Source organism: Macaca nemestrina, chromosome 12 (assembly GCF_043159975.1).
Source record: "Macaca nemestrina isolate mMacNem1 chromosome 12, mMacNem.hap1, whole genome shotgun sequence".
Classification (NCBI taxonomy): Eukaryota; Metazoa; Chordata; class Mammalia; order Primates; family Cercopithecidae; genus Macaca; species Macaca nemestrina.
In genome coordinates this window covers 73,816,857-73,829,057 of record NC_092136.1, presented here as the reverse complement: position 1 = coordinate 73,829,057, position 12,201 = coordinate 73,816,857, and the positions used below count along the sequence as shown (strand labels likewise).

General features: G+C 40.5%; 1 protein-coding gene across 1 annotated transcript in view; it reads right to left on the bottom strand.

The window, feature by feature from the left end:
• Nucleotides 1-6,783: 6,783 nt before the first annotated feature.
• The window catches only part of LOC105468744 (DNA polymerase delta 3, accessory subunit), a 51,774-nt gene continuing 46,356 nt past the window's right edge, over nucleotides 6,784-12,201 (bottom strand). The window contains exon 12 of the mRNA XM_011719064.3: nucleotides 6,784-8,948. Coding sequence (XP_011717366.2) covers nucleotides 8,746-8,948 — 203 coding nt within the window. The 3' untranslated portion in view covers nucleotides 6,784-8,745. The remainder of the gene's footprint in view (nucleotides 8,949-12,201) is intronic.

Below are 12,201 nucleotides of genomic sequence, written 5' to 3'. Positions count from 1 at the left end.
CTTACTGCTAGAAAAGAACTAAATCATTGGTACATTCCTAAGTATAATGGTCATTCAATGTCTAATATGGATGTCACTTATGATATGCAAGAATGTTTACTACACTTCACACCACTGGAAAAAAACTTACACTAAGAATGGATGACAATAGGATACTCTGTGTGCCTCTCAAATCCCAGCTCTACCATGTACTAGCTGGACAGCCTCTCTACCATTGAATTTCCTAATTCATCAAATTGGGCTGATACCTACATCTCACAAAGTTGTTAAGGATCAAATGATATAAAGTATATGAAAGCATCTGGCATAGAATAGGTGTATAGTAAGATTTGGGATGAATTCAGTTCATTAGTCTAGGACTATGGGTCATTTTCGACCCAAAGAATTCCAGGGAGATGCCGTCAGTTCCAGGTCTGAATCAGTGTATGTGCGTCAGAGAATGGCCTACATGAATCCTTGGTGAAACTGTGGAACCAATCCCATCTCCATGGTTTAACTAGGACCATGGCTCAGGCAAGAGCCAGAGAATTTCCAAGCATGAGACGACCTAGCAAAAGGCTAATCATTCCACATTTGAAGTCACTCCTAATACTCTCCTCTCCTGAGTTTCCAAGGGGATCAAAGGAGTCATCTGCCTAAAACAAAACTAGATCTAACTTCAAATTATTTTCCTCTGCTTGTTCTAACTTGAGATGCAGGTTCCATTTGGCTCTTACTTATGATCTACTTTATACCAGTAATTATTCAGGCTACTAAAGCTGATTTTTCTAATGTACAAATCTGACATGTTAAAATTCAGTGGCTTCCTATTGCCCATAGTGCAAGGTCTAAACTACTTAGCAAAGACCTCTGTGAGCTGGCCTCTGCCTACTTATATGGCCTCATAGCCAACCAGTCTGCCTCTCACTAAACCACTTACGACTCTCTAAACAGTCTGTGCTTTCTCGTGTGTCCATGCCTTTGTATGTCCTGTTCCTTCTGCCTGGAATGCCTTTCTCACTTTCCATCTGGCAAACTCCTATTTTTCTCAAGACCTTTTTAAGCACCTCCCCCTCTGTGAATCTTCCCTTAATCCCTCAGGCAGTCATAGGCAACCCTTTCTTGGGTCCACACTGACCTATGAACACACACCTCCTTTATACAGGCGGAAGGACATGGTACGGTAGTCAGAATATAGACTTCAAGTCAGAAGGACTAGAGTTCAAACTGTGGCCCTCTCCCCAGGCCAGCTAGAACACCAACCAGAGGGGAGAAAGCCTTCATCTCTAGCCTAACATATAGTCCACTGGTGTGTGTTTACTTATGTGGAGATACGAGCTGAAGATCGTAGCCAAAAGACTCAGACTCACTGGCAAGATCACACCTACCTGAGAATGACAATTGTAAAGGTCTAATTCATTTTGCTCCTTTTGATCCACCCGAAGGGAAGTTGACTTCCATGCAGGTTTGCTAATCACAAGCATTCAAATATACTAGTTTCTCTAACTTTTCATTATAAATTATTAAACAGAGACATGTCTCACCTTTGCCACTTATTAGGCAAATCATTTAAACTCTCTGAGCCTTCCTGTCTTCATGTGTAAATAAAGTATTGTGAGGATTAGAGAAAGTGTATTAAATATCTTCAAAAATTTGGGCCCATGGTAAGCACTCTTATAAATATTATTATAATATAATGATAGCATATTTGTCTGTCTCTCTCCTCACCAGATAGTAAATGTATCAAGGGCAAGAAATTCATCTTTGTATCCCCAGTATTTAATGCACCAGTGCTGAGTACATAGTAAACTTTCAGTCAAAACTCTGCGAAATGTACAAATATGTGCATGTTTTTTTGCCTTCCCAACAGATGGTCAGTCCCAGGAAGTCAGAGAACTTGTCACATACTTTTCTTGAATCCACAGTAGCCACCATAGTTGTTGGTCAAATAAGTAAGCATTGAATGACTCAAGCCACATTTATAAGTGGACCCATATATTCTTCTTAGGGGTTGCTATACTGCGGGAAAGTCACATGATGCAGAGTCTGAAGACGCAAAGTCTCAAGACCTAGGTTCCAGCCCTGGTTCACTTTCTCACTGTATGATGCTGGCCATACTAGCTCAACTCCCTGGGCTTGTTTTCTGCAAAATGTGGGAGAGAAAGACCTTGCAGGTTATCATAAGGATGAAGTAAGATACAGTAAAGCACCATACAAATACATATAGAATACAACTAAGAGGGACAAGGGAAAACACTCCAATCAGGTTTTATGGTTTGCAGGAAAATGGTTCTGCCTTCTGTATATCCCATTCCAGGACAGAACTTTAAAAAGTACACCAGGGGTCCCCAACCCCCGGCTGTGGACTGGTACTGGTCCGTGGCCTGCTAGAAACCTAGCTGCACAGCAGGAGGTGAGCAGCAGGTGGGCAAAGAGCATTACTGCCTGAGGTCTGCCTCCTGTCAGATCAACTGCAGCATTAGATGCTCACAGGAGCGCAAACCCTAGTGTGAACTGCACATGCAAGGATCTAGGTTGTGTGCTCCGTATGCGAATCAAACTAATGCCTGATCATCTGAGGGGGAACAATTTCATCCCAAAACCATCTCCGCTATCCGGCCATGGAAAAATCGTCTTCCATGAAACTAGTCCCTGGTGCCAAACAGGTTGGGGACCACTGCACTGTACCATCATTATGCTATGTTTATATAATCTTCACATACCAGATAAGCTTGAAACCAAGTATCCTAGGAAAACAGGGTTTTGACATTCAAAATGGAGAACACCACCCTGACCTAACTCACTTGCAAGCACCCCAGGACCACTTTCAACCTATGAACCTGCAGCATGGCTTAAATAGGGCACAAATGCCAAATGTCCTCTTGATTTTCTTACAAATATTAAGTCAGAGGCAAGGCCAAGAATCAGACAAACTGTTTCAAGGAAAACAATGTTCTCAACTTAAACTGAAACCAATTAAATGGACTGCTTATGGCAGTATGCTCTATTTGGAAGTTTCCTGGTGATCTAAAAGTAATTGGAAAACTTAATTTTAGTCCAGCCTCTCTTTAAATTCTTCTTAACATTTATTAGCCTACTTATCTAACTTTGTAATTTAGTTAAGTATGGTATACTGAACATAATTGAATACTTGTTTATAGATTCAAGACCACTTGGCAGGGATGCTGTAGAGAAGATGCAGACTTCAGATAAGAGGTTGATTTAGATAAGCATTAAGATTGCCTTCAAATTTGACAATCTGGGATCTGAACAACCAGCTGCACTTTCACTTATAAAAATGAACATCAGGAGGCTGAGGCAGGCAGATCAGCTGGGGTCAGGAGTTCGAGACAAGCCTGGCCAACATGGTGAAACCCCATCTCTACTAAAAATACAAAAATTAGCCAGGTGTGGTGGCATGCGCCTGTAGTCCCAGCTACTGGGGAGGCTGAGGCAGGAGAATCGCTTGAACCTGGGAAGCGGAGGTTGCAGAGAATCACTTGAAGCTGGGAAGAGGACATTGCAGTGAGCCGACATTGTGCCACTGCATTCCAGCCTGGGTGACAGAGTGAGACTCTGTCTTAAAAAACAAATAAAAAACCAAAAAACCCATCAATCGTCACTTGGCGGTATGGAAGTGTGAACTAATATATAGCCAAGAGGCGATATAGCACAGCGGTTAAGACGGAGGGCAATGAAGCCAAATTGTCATGATTTATATCGTGGCTCTGACCTTGGGCAGGTTACTTAACCTCTTTGCCGCCATTTTCTCATGTGCAAAATGGGAATAAAACTACCTATCTCACAGGGCTGAGGATTAAAAGAGGTAAATGTGAGTTACTCTGCTTTGTATTAGTTTAGTACGTGTCAAAATACTAGCGACTGCCCATGCATTATTTCATTAATGCCCTAAAACAACCCTTTAAGGTAGGTGGGCAGCTCATTTTGAAAGATGAGGAAACAAGTTCAGAGAGGATGCATACTTTGCTTAAGGTCAGCACCTCAGACAGGGTTTGCATCCAGCAGCCTCTGTCTCCAAGTCTGTGTTGTTTCCATCATGGCATCCGGCCTCCCTAGTAGGTCAAAATTGTTGAGTGTGTACAAAACTGAGTGGAGCCTATACAGACTTTATATTGTATAAACTGCCCTTTGAAGTAATTCCTGGTAACTGCTTGCTTTCTCGTCAATACTCTCATGCTTAAAGCACAACAGAAATAACTCCATTAATTAAAAGATTCACTAAATCATGGTTTACTTACACCATGAATACATAAATGGCAACTGAAGTTCAAATAGTTGAATAACACCCAGTAAAATGGTGAGCCTACCTCAGCCTGTTTCTTTAAATCTTTTATTGTTCTTTGCATAGGAATATAACATTTTGCCCATAATGATTATCCTAATTTGTTCCTAAATTATTAAGTCCCATGTCTATCACTCATCTAAGCATTGTCTCAAATGCTAAATGCTGTTTAGTATGTTTGTCTTGTCACTCCAAAATGGTAACTTCTGGGCTCTTACAATCCCCGAAATATTTTATCCAGGACTAAACATAACTAGCTTCCAATAACTGCTTTATGCTTTGGATCTGACTGATCACAAACAGACACTAAACAAAGTAGTTTTTCCATTCTTCAAGAGCAGTCTGGTAAAAGACATGCCATGAAAAGCCTTGAGAAAGCCTAAAACACCACAAGAATGAAGCTGAAGAACTAGCCATGAAGAGCTTTGATTATTAAAAATGAAGGTACGGGGAGCCAAGGTGAAACCTCAAGAAACATGGAATCTGGAAAGAGAAAATGAGAAAAATTAAGGGGAGTGGGTGTTCAGAAAACATTAAGGGTTTGAAGTAGAAGGGGAATTGTAGAGTTAAGGTGGATTCTGATCCAATGGAAAAATATTGGATCAGAAGCCTTACCAAGTTTCTCTGGCTAAAGAGCCTGGGTGGCAATCTGTGGGTGGTCTGCACTTAAGAACACAAAAAACTGGACACAGATACAAGTGGAGAGAAGTGTCATGCAGCAGGGAGTGGTAAGAGTCAATCCTAAATGCAGTCATTTGGGTACAATGTGCCCTTCAGAGAGGGCATGGTGACAGCATGGGCTAATTTACAGAGCTGCCAGGGCAATAACTCAGAAAGCAATACTGCCTTCTCATAGCAAAACGAGGCAGTCCCAGAATGTTTCATGGTGGTAAAAGCTGCATTACAGCATACTGAGATCCTGGAACCAATGAAAGGAGACAAGTTTACCAAAACGAGTCTTGACACAGAGTACGTTTCTGGCAAATACATTATTAGGCACTCATTCTACTCATGTCCTGGAGAAACTATTTACTTTCCTTATATGGCCCTTCTCTTCAGCTCTCTCCTGTATAATAACTAATGTCTTCTTAAAGAAACAAAGATAGAAAAGGAATAAGACAACTGTTTCACTCGTTTACCAGCCCCTCTGCCCCCAAATTCCCAGTTTTTTCCAGGGAGGTGAGTGGAGGCTCATCACTGAGAGTGTCAAAGAAGAAACACCAGCTTTTGAAATCACTTTAAAAAACTGATTCTGCTACCAAAATCTACATTGACAGGGGAAGACAAGGGAAACACTGCAATTGTCTATGCTGACTGCCAGAATTAAGCAGCCTTGTTTTAACCAAGATAGTTTTCTTTAATCCGCTAGAATTTTAAGACACAATGTGCATATGCAAGGGTAGAAATACTATCATGGATACAAAATCAAAGTAAATATTGGCTGTCACTCTTTAACTGAGAACCAACTTCTGTCACTCTTCTTAAATTTCTTCAGTTGGTCCCCATTATCTACAAATCAAATCCAAACTGCTCAGCAAGACCCCAACTTCATTTCTGAATACACTTTCCTCCCTATTCTCAAGTTCTACCGGCCACCTCTCCCAAAACCCATGCTCCTCTGCCGAGAAAATAGTTTCCATTCCTCTTTGCCTGGTGAAATCCTGCTCATCATTCAAAGAACTGCTTGCTTTCCTCTCCTCCAGGAAGACTGCCTTGATACCTATCCTCCTAGGAATTCTTGGAGGACCTGTACATTGGACTCACATATGGCATTGTCATTTCATTTTACTAGCTTTCCCTTCCACTACATTGTGAGGATCAAGTGCCAAATTCTACTGTTTCTATTATATCCTCTAGTCCCCAGGTCATGGGCTTGACACATAATAGATATACAATAAATGAACAGTAAATATAGCCATCTGTAATTCCTTCAATAGGAAAATATCTACTCTCTTTAAACCTTTCATGAAATAGGACAACTATCTTCCCCTTTTTACCACATGTACAGCCAGAATGACTGAAGAATACACCACCTGGGCCGTATAACTGATAACATTTCAGTAAGTTGCTAGCTGATTACATCACTTACGACATCAGAAAGGAAGCCACCATTTGTAGAGCGCATATGTGACTACCATCATGTACCGAATTCATGCTACATACACTTGACTTTAGTCTTGACAACCCTTGGTAATTCATTTATTTTGATAAAGACCTTGAGGCTGTGAAACTTGCCCAAGGTCATACGGCTAGCAAGTGATGAAGCCAAACTAATACAATGTGCTACATTTTCTTATAGATGAACTAAACAATGAGGTTTGCTGAAACTAAGATTTCCCCAGGGCTGAAAAAATGATGAAGGCAGAAAATAACTTGTTCATCTCAGACTATAGGTATGCAGTTTTAACAGTATCAACTGAAAACCAGCCTTCTTCCCATTCAGAGTTTAAATAATTGCAACACTGTTACCATCCGTCAAATAAGACTCATCAGATACTCAGTTTGAAGCACTGTCTTAAAACTTCTCAAATTTATTGAACTCATGTGGTTAACATGGTATTATGTAAAAAGAAAAAAAAAAAAACCCTCACCACTCAATACTTACTAAGCCTTGCAGCAGCTCAAGTTGAGGCAGCATATTGGGCATAGAGATCATAGGATTCGTATTATCCCTTGAAAGTTGGAACTCCAACCAGCACCAGAATTTTCCAATTCAAATTGTTTTAGTCGAGACCCCAGCATAATTTTTAGAAAAAAGATTGGATTGTTGCTTTTAATTTTCCATTCCTACTTAGACAAATGACCAGAGGCAATGACAAAAATAACTGTTTAAAAGGGATTTCTCTCCAGAAGTTTTTTCTAATGGTTTAAGTCCAGGCTTTCCATCCTTCTCTCCATCCTTTTTCATTTTAAAAAGAAAGGGTTTTGGAGTATGTCAACCTTGCTATACAGCTTGCTATACAAAGCCACTGCTTTAGCCCTAGACATAATGCCAGGACTCATCTCCCACACTTCTGGTCTTAATCAAGTTCATGCTTGGTTGCTAAAGAAGCTCATGTTAATCCCAAGGTCAGCACAATCCCAACCTTAAAGAGGAGACAGCTGATTGCATCACTTACGACACACACCAGCCTGAGGCGGAAGAAGCCGGTCAGACACCTCTTGTCTGCTACGTGTGAGACACATCAGCAGCTGAGTGTGACCCCTTCCGCAGAGCTCACTGCAAAATCACCAGCACACCACTGCAATCCACTGAGCTCACCGCCTGTCCAGCCATAATGGAAGTCGCTTGAAGGTTATCATTGTAATAGACGATTTTCCATAAGTAACTAATAAAAATGTTTTCTTTGCTGTTTAGACTACTAACAATTCAGTCTCTCCCTCTCCATCCTCTCTTGGGGAGCCTCTACTTTTAAGCAAATAGGGGAGCTACAAATACAAAGGAGCAACATCCATGTATAAATGTGTGCCTTATCTTCCTCACTAACTTCCTGGAAAAGTGCTGTTTTTGAATATTCTGTTTTCTTAAAAAGAAGAAATTTTATGTAAATGTAGTACACTGTATATAGGAAGGGATTTCTCTTTTTAGTCTTTATCTCACTGTACAGGTTTCACTCTCTAGGTACTGAGAGTGGGGGAGAGGGATCAACAAACCAAAAAAAGCAGCATAAAGCACACCCCGTGTCAGCAGCACGGCAGCTCCTCCAATATCGTCAATGCTGACTCGAGGTAATTTCTGGTGGAGTTGAACACATCATTAAATTTCTATTTGTGTTCTGCCTGAGGCTTTTCCCTAACCACTAATTGAGAGTGAAGGTCCCAGAGAGCTTTTGTGAAAGGAACAGAACACAAGCCATGTCCTGGTCTGTAGCCAGGTGTCCATATACTGCATAATGGAGGAAGAGGATTACAGGGAGATTTTCACTTCAGCCTTTAGTCCAACCAAGACTTAAAAGACTTACAGAGAACAGCCTCAGGAGGTTAGGGGACAGAAGTGTGGTACTGGAGGAAGACAAGAGGGGTAAACACATCCAGCAGAATGTAAGGATAAGAAACACCCACATGAATTCTCAGAATACAGAGGAACAAGAAGGAATAATTCCTGTGCCATATGCGGACCAGGGCATAAGGCGAGTGGGGAACAGTGGATTAGCCACTAAACGGCTTCAGTGAGAATTCTGAAAACTGTTCCAGTATAATTTTGGAGTAAATCCTTCTCCTGGACAGGTCAAAGATTGTGCTTTTTAAATGTCATTAGAAGGTAACAGCTTTTTGTCTCCTGCTTCCAGATGATTTCCTTTTGGTTAAAAACCAGAAATAGTATAAACCTCACAGGATGAAAGAACAGTCTTTTGATACAAGTGAGGTGGAGATCTAGATGAACTTACATAGTAAGTGAGGAGCACATTTCTTGGTCTTCTCCCTTGACCACTTCAAGTCTCTGATCTACCAGAGATGGCAGTTTATTTCCTCTGGAAGAAGCCAGTAATGGACACCTGTCTGTTGGCTTTGCCCAGAGCAGCAGTCCCTTTCTTGAGGCCCTTTCGTTCCTCTTTGGGTTCTTTTTTCACAGTCATGGCAGGGGGTCTGTGTACTGAGGATGTCTTCATCTTAAGCTCCTCTTCACTATCTGTGCAGGATTCACTCTCGTAGACTTTTTCAGTCACTGGTAGGATGAGAAAAAAATGGAACATGGGTGGGTTGAATCATTTACTCTATCAAGAAAATGGGATGTCTTGCTAACCCCAATCATTTCAGACTCTCTGATCAAGGCAAATATGCTTACTTAGGACTGAATCTTTCTCCCACTGGGAGATCAGATCTAGCCTAAGGTAGCAAGTACGTGGAATCCTGAGCTCACACTGCCTCTATTTGATGCTTAGAATTAACATTCACTTTTCTCCCTCACTGCTATATCCCATGCCTTTAAATGGCCCTTTATCAGTGAATTGCCTAAATCCTTTATTTGGGTCCTGGCCTATGTTAGCTAACTTCCTGAACTCTATACCTGAATTGTCTATATCTCAAACACTTACTTCTAACTCCATGCTTTGACTGGCTTCTTAAGTCTCATCTCTCTGACCTACAATGCCTGCCTATTCCCATTACTGGTCTTAAACCGCTGGCCTATCTGCCTGCCTCCATTCTGTCTAGCCAAGCTCACCGTGGACCCTCCTGTCTAGCTCTATCCTGATGCCACCCACTCTCTGCACATCCTAAGTACAGAGAATTGAAGATAAGTTACTCAACTGTTCGGTTCTTAGTTCTTAATGGCTGCAAATTAACCCAAGATTTAGTAGTAGTCTATATCACGAAAGTTAACTATCTCAAGCAAATGCTATCAGATGACACACTTGTTAGTTTTAAGCAATGACAGTGATAAAATGAGAAACAAAGTTACCAGTTTTCTTACTCTCTATCAGCCAAAGGCATAAATTGCCTTTCCCCTGCTATTAAAACTCACTGAACCTTTCCCAAGGGAAACTTGGAAAAGAACTATACCAGTAAGCAGTCCATTATGAGCAAGCCCCAAAGGGCACAGGCAGAGATAGTGGCTTCCAGCCATGATGTCACATAACCGAGGAGGATCCACACTACTGCAACACATACACCAACCACAAGAAACAGCACGCCACCTTTCTGTAATTTGAGAGAGCTGTGGCAGCTGCATAACCAATAAATACTATCTAAATTCTTTCTCAGGCTTCCTGGTTGCAGCAAGTGATAGAGAAACATTGAAGGAAAAGAGCTCGTTCTTAGCTGAAAAGTGTAACCTAATATGCATATTAAATGCTCAAATGATTAAAGTTTTTTTTTTTCCATTAAAGAACAATGACAGTCTCAACCTCTTATTGATAATTCTTTCTAATAAAATATATCAAATTGTTCTAGAGGCATAAGCTTTGGAATCAAATGATTCTGTGTCCTAATACCTACTCTGCTACTTAAGATATCATCTCAAACTTTACTATGCATCAGAACCACCTGGAGGGCTGGTTAAAACATAGATTGCCAGACTCTTGTTTCCCAAGTTTCAGATTCAGCAGATCTGGGGTGGAACTGAGAATTTGCTTCTCTAACATCCTCCCAGAAAATGCTGATGCTGCCGGTCTGGGGACCACACTCTGGGAATTAATGTTCTTTCCTTCCCTGTTTTAAATGTTGAAGTGCAATTGCCACTGGAGCACTCCTTCTCTCTTATCCAGCTAATCCCATTAAGGCTGCATAATCAACAATCCCTTCCCAGAGAGTTCCCAGAGTTTGTCTTTAATTTTTTAAGAGCCAAGAATTCACTTTGATTTTCACTTAGAGGCTAAACAATACTAATAAACTTTAGATAGTATTATACTAAGTATTCTGAAAGGCCTTACTACTCAAATTGTGCTCCACACACCAGAGGCAACGGAATCCCCCATGAGCTTATTAGGAATGTACTCTAGTTCCCACTCCTGGCCTACTGATGCAGAATTTCCAATTTTAGCAAGATCTCCAAGTAATGCACATAGTCGGCGAAGTTTGAGAAATGTTGCTCTAAGATAATTAGAGAATTCCCACGGCATACCTATTCGTTCAGCAATTAGACCCCAGAACACCACCTCCGTCTCACATGCATCTTCAAAAGCATTATGTAACTGAATTAATGGGACAAAATTACGAGCTGTTATTTATTCAATATCTTAAATTAGAAAAGTCTGAAGAGCCACCTACAGATACAGAAAGGAAATGACTTTCTACTAGTTGGTGGTATAAGACTTTGCTCCTTCATAAGCTATATTCTGTATTCAAATGGCAGCGTATCTACAACATTACACTTCAACATCAATTAGCTCATTATTTCATTACTTATTAATGAAACCAATGGCTGTCTCATTGCCAATTTTGTATAACACATTGCTTGGGGGAGTTAAAAAACAGGGCAGCACCAATAAAATTTCTTTAGCAGCATATTCAGTATACTGTAAGAGCTAAAAGGAATATTTCTATATTCAAAGCTGTAGCTACCTCAAACCCCAGGAAAAAGGACGCCTCCATTAAAAATATGGGGCCTTTGTTTTAGCTGAACAACATGCCACTTTTCTGGGTTGCCATTAAAAAAAGCAAACAAACCTGGTTTTTGTGGGTAACATCAGATTTCTTTTCCACTTAACTGCTTTGCTCTTAGAAACCCATCCCCTTGTCCAGGAGTCTACTCCAAACTTATCTCAGGGACCCAACTCCCCAGTTTCTGCTGCAAACTCGCAAAGAGGGAAAGATGAGTTTTCTAAACCCACAGAACAAATTTGATTCAGCACGGAACAGGGCAAACCCCCTATGCTGGTACATTTGGAACAGTCTGAGCAGAGAGAGGAAAGCAGAACTCCTTTGTTGGTAACCAAAGCCAAGATTCATTAGGTTGAGCTTGGACCAAAAACCTTTAAAAAAAAAAAAAAAAAAAAAAAAAGGTGCAATGTGAGCACAGTTTTCACTGTTGCATCCAAGGCTCTTAACAGTTCTGTCTGGAGACAGGAGTGCAAAAAAGTCCACATCACACACCTGGCCAAAACTCGAGTACTATGTTTTAAACAAAGCAATAAATAATTACTCACAAATTCCCAATGAACTCTCACAACGACATTTGACTTTTTTCTTTGGGGCAGAAAGAGGAGGAAAAAACTGGCACCAATGCTTTTGTCCTCCTAAATTTAAAAAATATACTGTTGAATTAAGAAAGTCAATAGTAAATACATATATTATCACCCACGGCCAAACCAAGAGGCTTGAAAATGGTAACTATTAAAAGACTGAAAGCCAAAAAAAAAAAAAAAAGAAAAAAAGAAAGAAAGAAAGAAAGAAAAAAAAACCCATTCAAAGTCCAGAATTCACAGGTTCATAAGAAATTTGGCACTGAAAAGACAGAATTTCCACATGTAAAGAACTTT